The sequence below is a fragment of the Rissa tridactyla genome, chromosome 3, assembly GCF_028500815.1.
Source record: "Rissa tridactyla isolate bRisTri1 chromosome 3, bRisTri1.patW.cur.20221130, whole genome shotgun sequence".
Taxonomy (NCBI): Eukaryota; Metazoa; Chordata; class Aves; order Charadriiformes; family Laridae; genus Rissa; species Rissa tridactyla.
In genome coordinates this window covers 66,739,520-66,757,314 of record NC_071468.1, presented here as the reverse complement: position 1 = coordinate 66,757,314, position 17,795 = coordinate 66,739,520, and the positions used below count along the sequence as shown (strand labels likewise).

Sequence of the window (17,795 nt, the reverse complement as noted above, 5' to 3'; positions counted from 1 at the left end):
ATGACATCAATGAGTTTCCACATTCAGCACTTCCAGATACAACTCAGCACATGGGTGAAGGCTCAATAGATTCCCTTTTTTCACAAGTGAAGGTCTTGCCTCTCACATGTCTACACCAAACATCATCGAGAGACGCCTGTCGGTAGATTTGTAGGCTGGAAGAAAAAGTCCACACCTACAAAGCCAAGGAAGAAACAGAAGAGAAAAGAAAACCTGAAACTTGTGGATGTGAAGGAAGGAAAAGTCTGCAGCTGTAGAAAATGCTCATTTTCCCATAACTCACGTATAATATGCTTTCAACTGTATGACAATATTTAAGGTTGTAAAGGTTGTTTCCATCAAAAGGGAGAAATGATATCAGATGATGAAGTGTCAAAAGAAACTCTTTTCCCCCTCTGAATAGTAGGCTAAAATAGGGCTCTCTCTTCTATTCACAGGTCCAAGATCTGTGCCTGAAAGATCCTCATGCTATTCTCTTCATGTGCTTCACTGCCGTTTCCTACTTTCCAGCACAAATGCACAGTTTCCCAGTTATTCCCTAGAGATGGGGATTTGCAGCCTACCTAGTGCTTGATAACATCTTTTAGCTTTTCAGTTCCCGCTAAACGTAAGGGCAGGTGTCCTTCAGATTGAACAAGAAGTTACCTGCAGCAGCGTTAGCTTCAGCAAGGCTGGGAGGTGGGAGCTGACAGACACGCCAGAGCTGCCCATTTCCCGGAGCAGCTGCAGTTTCAGCTTTCCCTGCGGTATCCTTTCTATAGAAATCACCAGGTTCGGCAGGAGCATAAAGTTACAGCCAAAATTAATCAGCTTTAAAGAAAGTTTGTGAGATGCAAACGCAACCCTCTTCTAGAGGGAGCGGAGGATCTTTTGGCTGTTTCCATTCTGAGGAGCTGCATCACACAAGCGAAGGCTCTGCACTTCCATCTCACGCGAGGGCAGCAGCTGTAGGTTACAGACGGGGGAGAGAAAGTGCTCCTTGGGGAATCTGACTGACAGAGCTGCCAGATAAATCAGGCCATTTTAAAGAAACGGGGTTTATTTGCATTCACCCATGTAAGATGTGTTATACTGTATCCAAAGAATTTTATGTGTTTGGGTTTTTTTTGTTGGTGGTGTTTTTTTTATGACTTTGCTAGACCTTAACAAGGCAATGCAGTTAGTATCTCCTGCAAGTTATTTGTAAGACTTCGCTTATTTCCGGTGTGGAAAAATGGAGATTTAATTTTTTTTTCCCTGCAAACTTTTGTGGATGACTCACAGCGCTGTATCAGTAAATTCAGCTCTGCTGACCTTAAGCAGTCCAAAACCATGAGTCCAGTTGCTTTGACTTCCAAAATATTGAGGCAACAAGCACAGAGAAGTGATTATCTTCATGTAATTCACAGTATTGTGAGTATTTTAGTTTAGTTTAAGTTAGCATTCCAGAATTTTAGGATGTCGGGTAATGGTAGGACCAGAGGGAATGGAATAAAACTAGAGATGGGTCGATTCAGACTGGACGTTAGGAAGAAGTTCTTCACCATGAGGGTGGTGAGGCACTGGAACAGGTTGCCCAGAGAGGGGTGGAAGCCCCATCCCTGGAAGTGTTCAAGGCCAGGCTGGAGGGGGCTCTGAGCAACCTGATCTAGTGGGAGGTGTCCCTGCCCATGGCAGGGGGGTTGAAGCTAGATGATCTTTAAGGTCCCTTCCAACCCTAACAATTCTATGATTCTATGATTGCAGCTTCCTGCTGCAATGACAGAGACATGAAATGCTGTCAAAAGAAAAAAGCGGCAGAAATTCTTGCAACCAGATAAATTGAAAACCTAAATTTAAAGAATCTCCCCCAAACCCTACACAAACCAAACCCCACAGATACAACAGTTTTTGTGAAGATGGAGTAATAATTGAAATGAAATTATAAGTAATCATTGAAGTAAAATAAGAAATTATTTTTCTGTTACGATACAACATTGAACAGGGGAATCTACTGCTGAAACAATAAATAGCTTCAGAAGCAATGAGACAAATTAATGGAAGAAAGATGCAATCAATCACTGTTAAAAATAATGGGCTAGATGCTATTTGTGGTTTTAGAATCCCTAAACATTAATTCTCGTGAAGGTATAATCAAAGGAAGCATCTGACATCTATACTTCTGAACAAAACAGACAGGCTGTACTTCTTTTCTTCTACTACTGACCATTGTCAAAGGCTCAACATGGTTTTTTTAATGCCTGCTTTTCATGTCCATATGAACTAACCGAAAAAGAGATCATCACATCTACTGGAAATAATTCTGATGATATCAACAATAAGGTTTCTGCATGGAAACTAAGTTATATGAAGGGGCACAGTCCAGCTGAGGTTGTCTTTGTAGGACTGTAGTTGCATATGTGTATATATGTATACATATAAAACTAATATTTCATCTCTTGTGTAAAGGGAGCAAAATAATTGACTAAGAAACAGTTTTTCAGGCTAGCTACTCCGTATTTTTTCTTTTCATTTTAAAGCACAAGCATAAGTGTTTTTCTGATAAAACACATTAAACACAGACCAATGGTATCGATGTGTGGGTAATGGGGAAGCAAAGGAAGGAGCTCAATAAAGATCATTAGCAGAATGATATGTCAAAAATAAAACGCAACTCAGGTGCAGCTACCCAGTAGCCAGTGCAATTGCCCACAGTCCGACTGAACTAGACTGTCCTAGCTGAGGAGATGTATAGCATCGTTAATGTGGCTCCATGCTCTGCTCACCTCCAGCCCCTATCGGCGGGGCGTTATTAGTTCAAACGTTGCACGAGTGCCCGCTGGCAATTGCCCAACCTCACGAGGGCTTGCAGCAGGCAAGCTGGCTTCACTGAGCCAGCGGATGAATGGTGGTTTGCAACCACGCAGGCCGGCGCGGCCACCTTGGAGATGGGAGACAAAATAAATATTCCAATTCATTGTCCTTGGTATCATTTCTATATACTGTCCAATATACTGCCCAATATACTGCCAATGCTGACAATGGCCGTATTGGTATAGGAACAATTAGCAGGCTCAGGTTTAGTTAAGCACTGACCACACCTTCCAAATTCACAGCAAATAGAGAAGTTCAAGGCTGTCAAGGCTGCCCAGATCTGTCATCCCGCTTGCAGGCACGTAGACCTGCTCTGAGCAAATTACTTCAAGGTGTTCAGACAGTAAATCTGTTACACAACACTTAAGAGCTACAGAACACATTTTTACAGAAAGAATAAATGTACAAATAAACCTCCACCAGGACATCACTCCTGAAGGAAAACAGCTGGACTGTCATATTGGAAAGAGCGAGAAAGGGATATGTTAGGGATGTCATTTGATAAACAAACACCTTGAGGAAAGGCAGACAGGACATATAAACCAACCAATAAAAGGCTGGTTTTTCACAGCAGAGTCAGGTATTTACAAGTAATGACAGCCTCTGTCTTAGCAACAAGATAAACACCAGGCTGCCAGGAGCCATCAAACTCTGCTGGTACTCCGACACAAAAAAGCAGGTAAAGGGGAAACGTATTTATTGACTCGTGCTCTGCAGCTATCTTACTGCTTTCACAGAAAAGCACTGCTCTAAGATTAATTTTCTTGGGAGATTAACAAAAAGACTGGCTGTTTTCACTTCTGTAGTTGCTAGCAAAGAGTTATTCCATTGAGGTAACCTGCAAACCTCATCTGGCTATACATACGCACAATTTCAACACATGAAAAATACAACTATACAATTGCTACATCCACTTACTCTTTATTTTTGTGTTTAAACAATCTGCTTTGATATTTTTGTAGTATTTAGTAATACAGAAAAGTATATTTAACACAGCTGTTAGGACTATCTACATAGGAAAGATGCAGAGAAACTTTGAGCCGATTCACCAGCGCTAATAATCCATTCAAAGCAAAACCATGCCAGATATTGAAGCTGTAGTTACGTGGGTCTTTTTTTTTTTTTGGGGGGGGGGGAGGAGGAGGGGGGGAGGAGTGAAGGTGGAGCTGCACAAAAAGTTCTTTTTCAGATGGGATAAATGAGGATACAAGAGGCTACGAGTGTAGCCCTGGCCAAACATCAACCATTGGAACTGTACATTTAAATTAACCCCACTGAATTAAACTAACCCTGGCAGAAATGACTGTATAAGTGCTTATACAAACTGCTTTGTCACCAAATAAATGGGTGAGGTGGGAACCTCCACTAAAGAAAAGTGGAAGTTGTCATTGTTCTTAGCTGCTTTTCCAAATCTGGCCTGGCTGATGGGAAATGGGTACCTACTCTCCTTCTTATTCAGAATAAGACAGTCCAGAGGTGTTTTATTTGCAGAACCCCTCCCTATATTGCTACTGTTTCCCTTTCCCCATTAGTTAAGATGAGAGACTGGGGGGGGAGAAACACATGCACAGACTTTAAAAATTCCAAATTTAAAGCAATGGAGAAAACTCACTTCTTGCTATAATAGAAATATCAGATTAACATTATGCAGAAATACAAAAAATAGCCACCATTAATCTGACATGAAAACCCACTTTTCACCATGGCACATAAATCCATAGGCTGGAAATTAAGTGAAAAAACAAGCAACCAACCCACCCACCCACCCAGCTTTCAAAGTAACTATATTAGTAGAATAGACAGGGGGGTTACTTATATACTCTAGGCTAAGAATCTATCATTGTATTATAGTCAAAGTAACTTTTTCTGTCTCAATAATCAAATTTCTAAAACAAACACCTTGTTCAGCCCTTCACAACCTACTTATAGCTGGCATAATCCCCTCAAGCATATAAAACATTAAAATTTTCCATCAGTTGCTGAAAATGCAGTGAGTGAGTGCTGTAGGGAAAGGAAGGCAGGAAGAAAACAGAAAAAAAACCCCAAAATACCGAACCTAAACTCCGTAATATCACATTTATCAGTATGGGTCAAGTCATAGACATACCTAAATAGCAACAAATACATATAGCTAAGGATGAACCTAGTGCAGCACTTCATGGATGCAAGGGCTGCTCAGTTCCATCCTCTTAGTCAGTTAAAAGAGCTGTTTTGGAGAAAGACATTTGCCAGCTTCTCATCTGACCTTTAAAGAGAATCCCTCATAAAATTTACTCAGAACTTCAAGACTACGCATCATCACAGCTCCACTGACTTTTAGGGCATCTACTACTTCACCGAGAAGGGGCACTTCCATTTACAGTGGCAGACTTCCCTCCTCTTCTGCTCCTTCGCCCCAGGGTAAATTGGCACTGCTCTTTTGCAGTCCCTTTCCCTTAACAGGCCATTAGGGGCCTTTGATAGTTCCTACTGACAACATTTGCTGAGAACATTTCCTAAAACCAATCTATTCTGGGTTACGCTGATTCACACAACCCATTTAAAACTCTTTATACAGCAAAAGGCAAATTACTCATCATTAATTTGAAATAAGCATCCTTTGGTAATAAAAGCTAAAAACCATCATTGCAAGATAATTTTAATGGTTTATTGTGAGGGTTATTAAGTGATTTGGGTTTGTTTCATTGGCAACAATGCTGACAGGATCTTTGGCGTTGGGTTTTTTGTTTTGTTTTTTTTTTTGTAGCTGCATTTTAAAAGTGTTAACTACGTGATTTAATAAGCCCTCTCCTCTGTTTCCCAGACAGCCTTATCCCTAACTCCTTGTTACTTTTTTGAAGTGATAAAATAGACATTTTTACAGAAAGACCTCACCTTAAGCCATCAGTCACATCTATGGGGGAGAAATTATAGCAGGCAGGAACGAAGTGGGGTAATGAGCAGCAGAGAAAGCTTCGCAAACTAGAAAACAGTTTCCTCGAAGAGGAATGAGACTCTTTCAACACTAAATGCCCATCTCAAAGGGGAAAAGCATATGTGGGGAAAAAAAATGAAAGAGAAAAAAACCCCAACACACCAAAACCTCCTCCCCTTGCCTCCAGCTTAAGTCGACACATTTTGATGCTCAAGGAAAATGAGTGTGCAAAAGGAACCAGCATGCCTACCTTCCCAAGTGCTATATTTAAGGCACCTCAAGCACATGATATTTTTGTATAGCCATAGTGCACTCTGTAATGATTAATTTGCCAGATTGCTATGGAAAACACATCTTTAAAAAAGGATTTTTAAAAACTAGACAAATAAAGACAGACTTGTGTCTCACCCTCTGCATGAGACAACATGAGACCGTGAGCAACAACTAAGGATATAGAGCAGAAAAAATACCATTTGGCTATTGCTTTCAGGCAAATCCTAATAAATTTCTGCTCCTGCTGTTTTCTAAATACACTTGAACCCGGCCTCCAATAATTAAGATCAATTTTTATAAAGTATGTGTTTACTTTTAATAAAGCAAAAAGAAACGTTTATGTCATTTTCAAAAGGTAAGGGAAATTTAGTAAATGCATTATAAACTCACTTTTGCTTTAGCACTCTGTGATCAATTAGTCCTTCTTCATTTTCAGTTGTGCACAGATATTTTTTCTGCTCCACAGGACGAGAAGAATTTAACATTTGTCTGTCAATAGCCCTGAAAGAAGAAGGAAAAAAAAAAAAAAGAGAGAGAGAAAAGGAAGGGGGGGGGAGGAAGAAGATTTTCACCGTCAAGTTTTGTGCAGCATATAGAAAAGAGGTATTTTAGGGTTCTAAAACATCAGTGACAGAAATAGAAAAGGAAAAAAAATTAACTTGTTGAATAGTCATGATTTTACATGATGCTGATGTCTCTTAATCAATCTCTCAGTTCAATTATCAAACTCTGACAAGTTAAAAGGATAACTGTAAATAATACTGCCTAGTGATATCCTAATTACTACACGGTTACAAAACCCCACAAAAATAAATCTTCTCGGCACTGCAGGATAACTGCCATCTTCATGGCCTGGCATCCCCTAAACTCTGGGAATAACTAACCATTACAATATGCAAGGGCAGGGGAAGATTTAGAGTATGGTAAGGTGGTTTCTATTCGACTAGAATCTTGAACATGCATTTGTTTTTGAGGGTTAAGCCCTTCTTGAACTTTTGGGTCAGCTTTACACTTCTCTAGAAAATCCCTGAATGCCACCTGGTCTCACATCCCTCTGTTCCTGGCTGTCTGCTCCAACTCTAGCCTGTCACTAGCACCAAAAACTCCAGATACCCACTTTGCTATCTATAAGCCAGTTCGAAACGCTGGCATTTAACCTGTGCATCTACCTCTCTCCCTCCTTATTTTCCAGTCATTTCTTCTTCACCCTTTGCTTGTAGAAGCCAACATCAATGGTTTCACCCTGCACAGGGGCAGGGCAGAGCTAAGATAGGGGCTGCCATTAGGCTGTCAAGAATTCATGGCAGTCATCAACCATTTTTTGGCTCGCAGACAATGAGAGAGGTTGGCAACAAAGCTAGTAACTTTGCTAGCCAAATCCTAGAGGCTCTTCCCTGGGTTTGTAATTTTTGCAATAATCAATTAGGCTAAACATCTCCTGAGGAACGGGGAAGAGGGAACACGATTACAGGCATTGTTCAATGTTAGCATATTGCGTACAAACAGATGTCAGTCAACATCAAACACAGATTCACTTCACTCTACCAACAGGCTCTCCAGCTTCTCACTGAATCAATTAGGAAACAGCACAAAAATGTTCTTATTGAGGCCACTAAGGTGACACTATCAGAAGTTTCGCTAGTGCAAGGGCTGGTGCTGAAGCCCTACTGAGACTTGCTAGAACCAGGCTTAGGGAAATGTAAACATGCACTGAAAAAACTAAAGTTATGACACCTGGAAGTCTTTTTTTTGGATGGCACAGTTTCCTTTCTGTAACTCATCTCTTCATAGACTCTGAACTCCAAAGATGCTTTGTAAATTGTCCCAGCCTCAGCTACACTGACACATAAAAGGCTATTATTGGAAGTGACACTAAGTTTGCCAAGTTTGTAAGGGGAGTTTCCTCTTTTCATGAATCAGTACATCTCTTTTTCAGCTATCCAGTTAAAACCAGAAAAATGCAGTATGTTGTCTATATGGCTCCTACAAACAATTGATCTTGGAATTGGAAAGCATCTTGATATCTACCTGGTAACATCTGCGTGAGCTCCTCATACCCACATAAACACAGTTTCTGCTGCATGACCCAGAATGCTTCCACCTTACCTGTAACAGACACAAGATGCTATTTCCGTGTCCCAATCCAAGATGCTGGAGATGTAAGTCACGTTCGGTGTTCCTTCACAAATCCACACAGACCATGTTCACCTACCATACTCAAAACTCCGTGTCCAACAAATGACTTTATTTCTGTTCCTAGCAGAGAGGTGAGCTAAGTACAACTCACACGCAGTTAGAAGACTTGCTAAGGACACCAGGATAAAGAGGCGGCCAGCCAGGAGTGCACCAACGAGCACTGCAGATAGCATTCATGTCAGAAATACAATAGGGAAATACACTGGCAGCTCTTGGAAGCTCCACAGTGATTTCAGCTGACCCAGAAGAAGACTGCTATAGTGCTGCTTTCTCCCCCGCCTCTTTGGCTGACCAATGCCTTTTCCACTTTGGCACTGGTACTGCCAGGATGAGCTAGTTCTGAGAACTGGCCTTGCTGAGGAATAATTCTGCAAAACAGAAAAGGTGGTTGGTTTTCACCTGGGCTCAAGCACCGCAGGAGAAGGACTAGTATCACTCAGACTCAGTTTTCACAGCTGTCCCCTGCCACTGTGGGACCACACTCAGCTACGGATGCTACTGTGAACTTTAGTGTCATGACTTTGCTCATGAGACCAAGACTGCAATTCAGCCTAACATCACGGAGCAACAAGCAAAACGTGAGTTCACTTCACATACATGATCTATGAATTTTTGGTTTTTCCACATATTCTGTTCCTCTGTGTCAAAGCAGTTTACAAAAAAAACTATAATTTTGTACTTCAAAATAGTGTCTTGTACACTTTATTCTAGTCATGAGTCCTTGAATTATGTCAAAAGAAATTAACTCTTACAAGATTTTGTTCAAGACGTACCGAACAGACAACATAATTTCAAACTACACCACTAAGACAAGCACTCCAGAGTTAAGAAATGAGAGTCACAGCTACCTGCATATGAGGATACAGCTTTTAGTTTTATAACAAATATAATTTTTATTGTAGGAGCTTTTTCATCATTCTATACCCCAAACTGCATAGAGCAACTTTATTTTTCACTCATCCTAAAATACATGACTGAATGCATTTCTTAAACCTGCTTGATCTTTAGTCTGTGGTTCTTAACTCTGAGAGAGAAAATGTTTCAGAAACAGCAGTTTAGTTACCTAACTTCCCTGTAAAAAGAGGAATACCAGCATCTTCTTTTCCAGGCAAGAAGGCTAGGTAGGGAAAGATTTTAAGGTAAATTATATTCACTAATATTTGAGATTTCCTGCATTTGATTTTTTTTGGAGTTTGCGGAACTTCACAGAAAAGCTGTGCCCTCTGCATGCTCTTTGTGAGACAGTAAGGCCTAACTTGCAGGGCTTGGGAAGCACATAGGGAACAGTCACACCAGAGACACAGTCTAGCCAAACATCCCTGACAAAGTCAAGGGTGAAACCTAAATATCTGAAGCAGCATTCAAACTGCTGAATCCCCCTGCTTAAATCACTATGTATCTACCACACTTTGGATGAAGCACAGGGCCCAGATACAGTAGCTTTCTTCACAGCAGACACCAGCTCTACCTCCAAAGATGGAGCTTCCTATGAATCAAGTGAGGCAGGACCCTGGTACAGAGAACTGAAACTGGCTGTGATTGCATACTTCAGGTCTATGATAAATCATACATGCAGTCACATTGTCTTCTTCCTGCACCCCCCTCTTCCCTCCAACGATGCAGGACTATTTACCCAGGGGTTGCAGGGGTTTCATAAATAATTCCACAAGCACTAGAGGATGTATCTACGTGAGCAGTTTAGTTCTACTAATGAATGCAATTTGGTTGGAAATAACCCAGTCACCGTTTACCATGCTTTGGTTTGCGCTGTGAAGTCACCTCAGAGTGTGTGACCTGGACTCCTTTTGGATGAAGGCAAACGCTACAGAGAATGCTCTACAGATCTGCTCCGACCGTGCTACTGCTGTGTACTAATGCAGGTTTAGTGCCAGTCCTTTCCTTCGAAAAAGTGCATTTTGCATCCATGGCAAGGCATTCTCTCCTGTCAGGATTCTTGGGCTTAGAAGAGACGCTCTGAGAGCTCAGGATGTCTCTCCTCAGGCAAGACTTCCAGAAAAAAAAAATAATCCTGCGAGACTTACAATAGATCAGAATGGAGGGGAGGGGAATGGAGGGAATGGAGGATAGAGGGGAACCACACCAACCAACCAACCCAAAACCCACAACCAATCTACACCAAAACACTCAACCAAAAAAAAAAAAACCAAACCACAAACAACCTCTGCCCCGCCCCCCCGCAAAGAAACCCCAAACTAACAGACAAAAAAGAAAGAAACCTGCTCAACCAAGAGGCAGAACATGATCAGTCAAGACAATCTCTGTGGGATTTGTTTTCTAAAAATCTATCTAGTTCCACGCGGTGGGATTATTAAATGCTTACACCGAGATCAATTTCAGAGCTTCCTTTGAGAGACTGAATTTAAATACACCCGTGACACAAACACTATCTCTGGCTAAACCATGATTTCACTTGCAAACATTTAAAAGTAAGTGCTCCAAAAGCTTAATATCGCAAATACAGAAAATTTTAGCCATAGTGGAAGTTTGACAATGCTTCATCCAAATGAAAACTAGGTCCTAAAACTGGAAATTAAGAGCAGCTTAAATTAATTAATGGTTTTGTTCAGGATTGTTGATGTCCTGTTTAAAACCACAAGGTAATAAACTTCATTTGCTTTTCACATGTTGTTAGAGATGATCAAAGTATAAAAACAGTTACAACTTAGAGCCGAAGAGCTAGCAAATTCCAATTTTAAAATGCTATGGAAAGAACACAGCTATACCCAGACTGGTATTTTCTGTGCCGTGTACAAACTTACCCACTGATAACTTCTGGAAATCTTGGAGAAGCTCTTTCACAAGAGCGCGTAAGGGATTCTAGCCCACTCTTTTGTTGCTGGTATTTATGAATCAGGTCCATCAGCACTGCCTGGTGCCCAATCTTCTTCACCAGCTGCTGTACCATACGATCATTAAGAGCCAGGAGAGCTGCTCCGCTTACTTCTTCTTCTGCAGATTGAAGGGGATTAAAGAATTACTGTGAAATAACTTTATAGTTACAGCAACATTCTCTATGCCTAAAAACATGATGATGGAGGACAGGTCAAAGGCAACGATGCTTTCTACTGCTGATGGTCTTCTTCAACTGCTAAAAAGATGATCCTTAGGAAAGGATACTGTCCTTTCCCAAACAGTGCCAGGAGTCCTGGTCCCTCACCAGATACCTTCCCCTGAGAAAAAGCCAAGTCTGAAGCATACAGAAGCAGTGAGCCGACTATTTTAATGCTTTAAATCAGGCCTTGCTTAGACCCCAGCAGATTGTTACTTCATTAATGAAGGACAGCAAGCTTTTTAAGAGAGCACACAACAAATAGCCTGTTCGCATAACAGTTTCTCATGCACTCTTCTGTAGACTGTTTATATACTCAGACATAAAACATTTACACACTACAGCTGCATTATTTCAAAAGGTTTATACAATATAAAATAGGCCCTGTCAAGCCTTTTAAACTGCCAGCTCTGATTTGAGGTGTATCTATTTATATGCAGGCTTAATCTCATCCCCCAGCGTTTCTCAGAGACTTCATAATAAATCGGCACACTTATTTTGATTTATCAGATCTATGTCAGTTCTCACTCTAATAAATTTCTGTAAAAGTCTAAAGTTAGCATATATATACATGCCCCAAACCAAGGTAGGCAGTGCCAATTAAAGGCATAGAAATAAACACTAAACAAAACCCACACAAACAACAAAAATGCTTACCACGAAACTTAGGAACTAGTTCTGCTAAATTTCTCTGTCTCAACCAGTTGCAGACTTGATCAACCGACCAATTTTCCATCTTCAGGTGTTGCAATGCTAAATGTCACTGTGAAATGAAAAGAGAGGATTTTTTTTTTTTTATGCTGAACTCGAAACTGAACTCCAACATTTGATAGGGAAAAAATGCACTCAGGAAATAATGCTACATTTACATGCTCTGAAGAAAAGTAGTGCGAAATAATCCAGCTAATGCCTGTTGCAAGTGGCAGTTGCCTTGGATCCCTTTCTTCACCTCCTCTCCCTTCCCTGCTTTCCCTCTGCTCTAAGAGACAGCCTCATTCCTTATAAAACACGACCTGCTCCAGTACCATTAACACCCAGGTTTCCACACAGAGAAGAAAAAAGGTGTGAAATTCACCACCACCACGCTCATCAGGAAATGGCTGATGTCTTACAGAAAGAAAGAAAAAAACCCCACCCCACCATCAGAGAAGAGTCTGTCACATATATGTCTATGGTAAATCAAGCACCTTAACCCTCTCTGCACCACCGAGGAGCAGGTACTCAATCGAATACTTAACCCTCGATTACCAACAATTCGGGGCAATAAAGCTGCTGGAAAATGGAGGGGAGGGGACTACTCCTCCTGTTATTTGCTAGTCCTATCCTTAAGGCTCCAGGGCTCCCTGGGAAGATGCTGCTGGTGCCCTGGGAAGGAGGAGCGCTGGGAGCCGGTACCCAGGAGCCGACGGGGCCGGAGGACGGACACCGACACCGACCCCGACCCCCGGGTGGATCAGTCCGGCACGTACCGTGTACCCCTTCCACCGAGGACTGGCTTGAATCGCATGCCAAAATCAACAGCAACGTCCTCAAGAGAAAGAAGATGATTACTTATAAAGACAAAGCTTGTTCTACTCTGCCAACTCCTTGACAGCAGAAAACTCTCTCCGAGGATGCTTTTGTTGTCGACGTGTTTTAACTCTACTACAGAAAGGAGCACCAAGTGCTCCATGACTATGCTTGCAATCCACAGCAAACAACATTAGAGGAAATTATTCAAGCAAGTTTTTCAGATGAGAACGCAAGTGCCTGGCATTGTTGGCCAAACATTTCCTTTCTGAAAATACATCCACACACATACCCCAAGTCTGCAGCGAACTCCAGGCTAGCATGAGGATTCACCCACTCAAACCTCATCAGGATCTTGTCCACCACACTACAAAAAAAGCTGCACACTATCCTTGAGTAAAAACATTTCCGCTTCCATCCTTCAACAGCAGAGACCCCCAAAAGAGATGCACTTCAGCTTATGCTTTTGTGCCAGTAGACTTCAGCAACTTAAAAGGGTTAAGAGGAATGTCTTTCTGAATTACAGGAGTGGATTTAATTTGATATGACAACAGTAGCCATACAACTCCTCCCCCAGGCTAAGCAGCAATAACAGGGTGTGAAAAGTCATTATTTGTTGAGAACTCTGGTGTAAATTAAAAATCACACCTTCCTGTCACACTTCTTACTTCCTTGCAAAGAGTAGGGCAAAAAAAGAGACTCAAAAAACTTGAAAGATAAAACCAAATGCAAAGCAGAAAGATACTTGCCTTATCAACCAAGCACTGTAAAAGTAGAGACACATTAAAATGGTGGAAAGGTCACTGCTTCATCCTCTAAGAAGACTGGCAGCCTAGAACAGTCCTGCTAAAGCAGACAAACAGGTACCAATGTCTCAGAAAGTGTCAAGCAAACTACAGCCATGCACAACAATATGCACATTCAGCCCTGTGTGGCTGACTCTACAGCAAAATGTCCGCTTTCACATGGAAATGCACACTTTAGGGGGGCAGGGAAGGAAGTGGTGACAGTTTAGAAGCTGTTAAAAAAAAAATAATCAGATTATCTGTATTAAGGGTCACTACACACAAATACTTTGCAATGCTTCTCAAAAATGATTTCACTTACTTGCCATATACCATAGATAATGGAGCTAGGAAAACAGCACACCAGTCTTCTAGCAGCATCATGGAGGCAACGAGAAAAACTGAGAACGGATGCTGGTATTTGCCTTCATTAGTGATTCTGTTCATTACAGTAGCATCAAAAGACTCTGCTCAATGTGGTAAAACACGGGAATATCTATATTCTTCAATCAGCTCCTAAAAGTCGGAACAACAAAAAAAACCAACAGTGGCAACATTTTAAAGACAGCAATTTAGCAATTTAGAGCATGACTTCAAGTCAAATTCAGAACAGTTCTAACTGTGAGTGATCCCTATCTGTTAATAAATAAAGCCAATCACTGGAAACCGTTTCTTCAAATACCTGGGGTGAATGTTTATCATTAGGATCTAACCAGCCCTGGTTAATGAAATTAAGTAATGAAATTAATGAAAATTAATTTTCCCTAGGATGAGTCAGGACAGCACTTGCTTTTACTGTAAAATCCTTCAGGACTGAAGGATCAAAATATTGTTTTTCAATCAGATCAGGCTAAAGACCTATCTACAGTATAGGTTTCTGCTGATGTAGTTGTTTACACAGTAGCAAGAGATGAGGTTCCTGACCAGCACGCCTGTGCTGGCAGATCCATACTGCACATGCACTAATTTACCATGCAGCTTGTTTTACGAGAAGATGTAACGAGCTACCATCAGCTTGAAGTGACACTTCTAAATGAATAAATCTGTATGTCAAAACATTTTAGAAACGAAAAGTGAGTTATTACATCTCCTTTACATGTTGACTTGTGAGAGAGTCTATGGCATCACAGACTACAAATACAACAGCCTTTAACAGGCCTCTACGTGGATGTCACTGAGGTTGGAATTAACGTTAATTTTAGTACAAGAGTGAGGAATATGATGCGTGCACATCTACACACCACAGCCATATGGTGCATTTTTACAGGGCCACGTCTCAAAGTTGCAGGCATGACGAATAGGAATTGGTGCATACCGAAGATATAAGCAAAGTATCCCATGTGCATTTTTTTGACACTCTCCTAATTTGGTTTTATCTTTGTATGCATTACAGAGACTTTATTATTTTCTTTCCACTTACTACCAACCTATTTTAAAAATAGTTAAAAATACATTCAAGCAACTTTATGGAAGGCAGAATATGCGATCTTGGATCCAGTTCTGCCTTGTCATGAAAAGAACATCAGTTGTCCACAAGCCTTTTCAATAACATAAAGGGAAATACTCCAAGAGAGCACTTCTGTCACCCTCCCGACTCCCTGAAGAAAATGCCAACAACTTACTGCTGACATTTATCAGGCACACACTAGCACGAAGCATTGCACTGAATGCTCACAGACATGGCCAAAAGAAACAATGCAAGGGGAGGAAAAGAAAATTCAAATACCAATATGGGAGCAAATCTTAAAGTGAACCATTCCATTCTCATTTCTATGCTCTTGTAGAGTAAGACTTATGCAGCGGCAAGGTCAGGAGACATACAAATGTATGGCAGATGCAAGAGAAAACTCGTATCACCTAACAGTGAAGAAGAAGATGATCTAGGAAGAAAACATGTTGTTATGTCCCGGTCTGACTATACTGGGCCCAGGAGAGGTCTGCAATGGTTCCAAGCATGAGATTAAGACACAAACAAGGTGAGATGCTGCTCACTGCAGGTTTATTGTTATTCCCCAGCAATAGTCACTGAGACAAGTGATAGAGCAAAGGTGGAAGTAGAGGAAAGGCAGAAAGGAGAAGCAGTATTATGGAGCACAGCAAGAGTATAGTGGCCACCACAGGCCCGACAACATCTCGGCAGTCCTCTGGAATTTCAGCAGCATCCTGTTGATCTGTGGATAGCAGTGGGGGTTCCAGTTCTCAAATTCTGGTGGGTCAATCATGCTGTTATAGTCCAGGTCGGTCTGTAGCTTGACCAATCAGCATGATGGTGGCCTTTGTCCAGCTAGTTGTCATTTGACATGGTCACCCTATGAGCTCTTCCTGCAGCACTTGGCTCAGCGCAGCCATCATGCCTCAACAAGTTTGGGGTTAACAGGGTCTAGCCACTCTGATAGACAAAGGCCTATACCCTTTTCAGCTGTGGGCAACACACCTTTTTCAGCTGGGGGCAATCTTGGGTGGTGACTGATAAGCAAAAGAATAGTCTGCAGAAAGTGCTAAATAGACATAAGCAAGCTTCTTATCACCTGCAAGCCTGCCATCGATTTGCAGAAGCTTAAGCAAGCTTTTAGACAATTATTTTAAGGTTCCAGCCTCCCACACATGTACAACCATTGCTCAGCTGTAGATAAAGGGGAACAAGCCAGACAGCCCTTCTAAACCTTGATCAGAGTTAAGGGGAGTATCAAGGGTTCTGAACATGCCTGAATATTGAGCTTATCAAGTGGACAAACCACTCTGCTGCAGGAATTAATTCTGAAATTCTAAAGAATATTATAAAAAATCAACTCTTTCTTTAATACGTGTGCTTCTGATTACTTGTGCCATTTCTAGTATCCAATTTTTTATTATATGAACTTTAAAAATATTTTAATCTGTACTACCTACAGTGCTACTGGAAAAATGAGCTGTTCCACTTTGACAACAAGATTCAACCCAAATATCAAGTTCTTCTGTCTGTTACAGTTGTACAAGTTATTTGGTAATTTAAAAGGAAGAAAAGAAAGTTCACTTGACTTTGTTTTAAGGTGATTTAATAGTGATGCAGTTGAGACTCTGTCCTTGCTATCACTGGCAACAGTGCACAAGCCGTGAAATATTACATTTAGCTGTAGAAGAAAACACCTTTATTTTTTTTTTTAAGAACACAGCTTCTGGAAATTAAGCCCCTGTAAAATCAAATCCTTTTATATTCAACTTTAAGAAAATTGCATCAAATTAAAAATACAAAGTTACTTGATATTGAGAACAGGGAAAAAAAAAAAAAAGTAAAGGTTAAAAATTCATGAATCACAAAAATGAAATCTCCACAATATACCACAAAGAAAGCAATCAGACTGAAGGTCTTCAGTACAGCACCGGGACTGTTCAGAAAACTAAAGAAAAAAATAACTTCTTCTTGTAAGTGATATCACACTGACTTTTCTTTTCTCCCAGAAGTATGAATTTCTCACCAGGACCATCAGTGCTATTGATCAGGTCACTGTTCGCTGGCTTAGCAAAGGACTCCAGCTCCCGTCACTGAGCAGTGCAGAGACCTCTGACACTTAAACCCGGCAGTGTGATTCCGCAGTACCCTAAATCACAGCAGCCATAATCCACCCCTCTTCTTTGCAGCTATTCCTGTGATCATGCAATCAGCAGCAGTGCCGGCTAAGCTGAAAATATACTTTTTTTGGTATGGTAGGTTTTGGATGGATCAGTGCCTTTAACCAACTCCCTGGCCAATTGGGTGAAAATAGAAAGTGGAACCATATCCCTAGATTCATCAAGGCATAGGCTTATCATTGTTACAATGCATTATAGCAATGAAAGTTTCTATCTTAATGGAGCATTGACTGCAACAAACAATTGCACATCTCTATCAAACAAATCAAGATTTTGTCAGTGACTCAATTGTTCCCGAAGTCAGGATCTCACTGAGAGGGGTCTTCGCTGGTGCCTGTGAAGTGTACTGTCATTGGGCACAGCCACGCATCTGAGATAGCCCAACGTCAAAAAGAGCTACTAGCTACATCCAGAAATATTTACCAGGCAGCAAAGAAACATGAACCTCAACAAAGTTTTTGAATTCTCCTGGCATTTGATCAGTTGGATGAATCAGCGGAGTAGAGGAGTGAGAGTTACTGGGAAGACGTATAAGGAAACCCTAAAACTGAACAAACTGCCCTCGTCAGTAAAGACAGGCGACTGCACACATTCAGTTTTGGCCAGC

At 41.1% G+C, this 17,795-nt stretch overlaps 1 protein-coding gene across 1 annotated transcript in view; it reads right to left on the bottom strand.

The window, feature by feature from the left end:
• The window catches only part of SAMD3 (sterile alpha motif domain containing 3), a 43,917-nt gene extending 31,896 nt beyond the window's left edge, over positions 1 to 12,021 (bottom strand). The window contains exons 1-4 of the mRNA XM_054195857.1: positions 11,943 to 12,021; positions 11,036 to 11,185; positions 8,523 to 8,535; positions 6,410 to 6,520 (exon numbers count right to left, since the gene is read on the bottom strand). Of these exons, the coding sequence (XP_054051832.1) occupies positions 6,410 to 6,520; positions 8,523 to 8,535; positions 11,036 to 11,185; positions 11,943 to 12,021 (353 nt within the window). The remainder of the gene's footprint in view (positions 1 to 6,409; positions 6,521 to 8,522; positions 8,536 to 11,035; positions 11,186 to 11,942) is intronic.
• Positions 12,022 to 17,795: the final 5,774 nt, after the last annotated feature.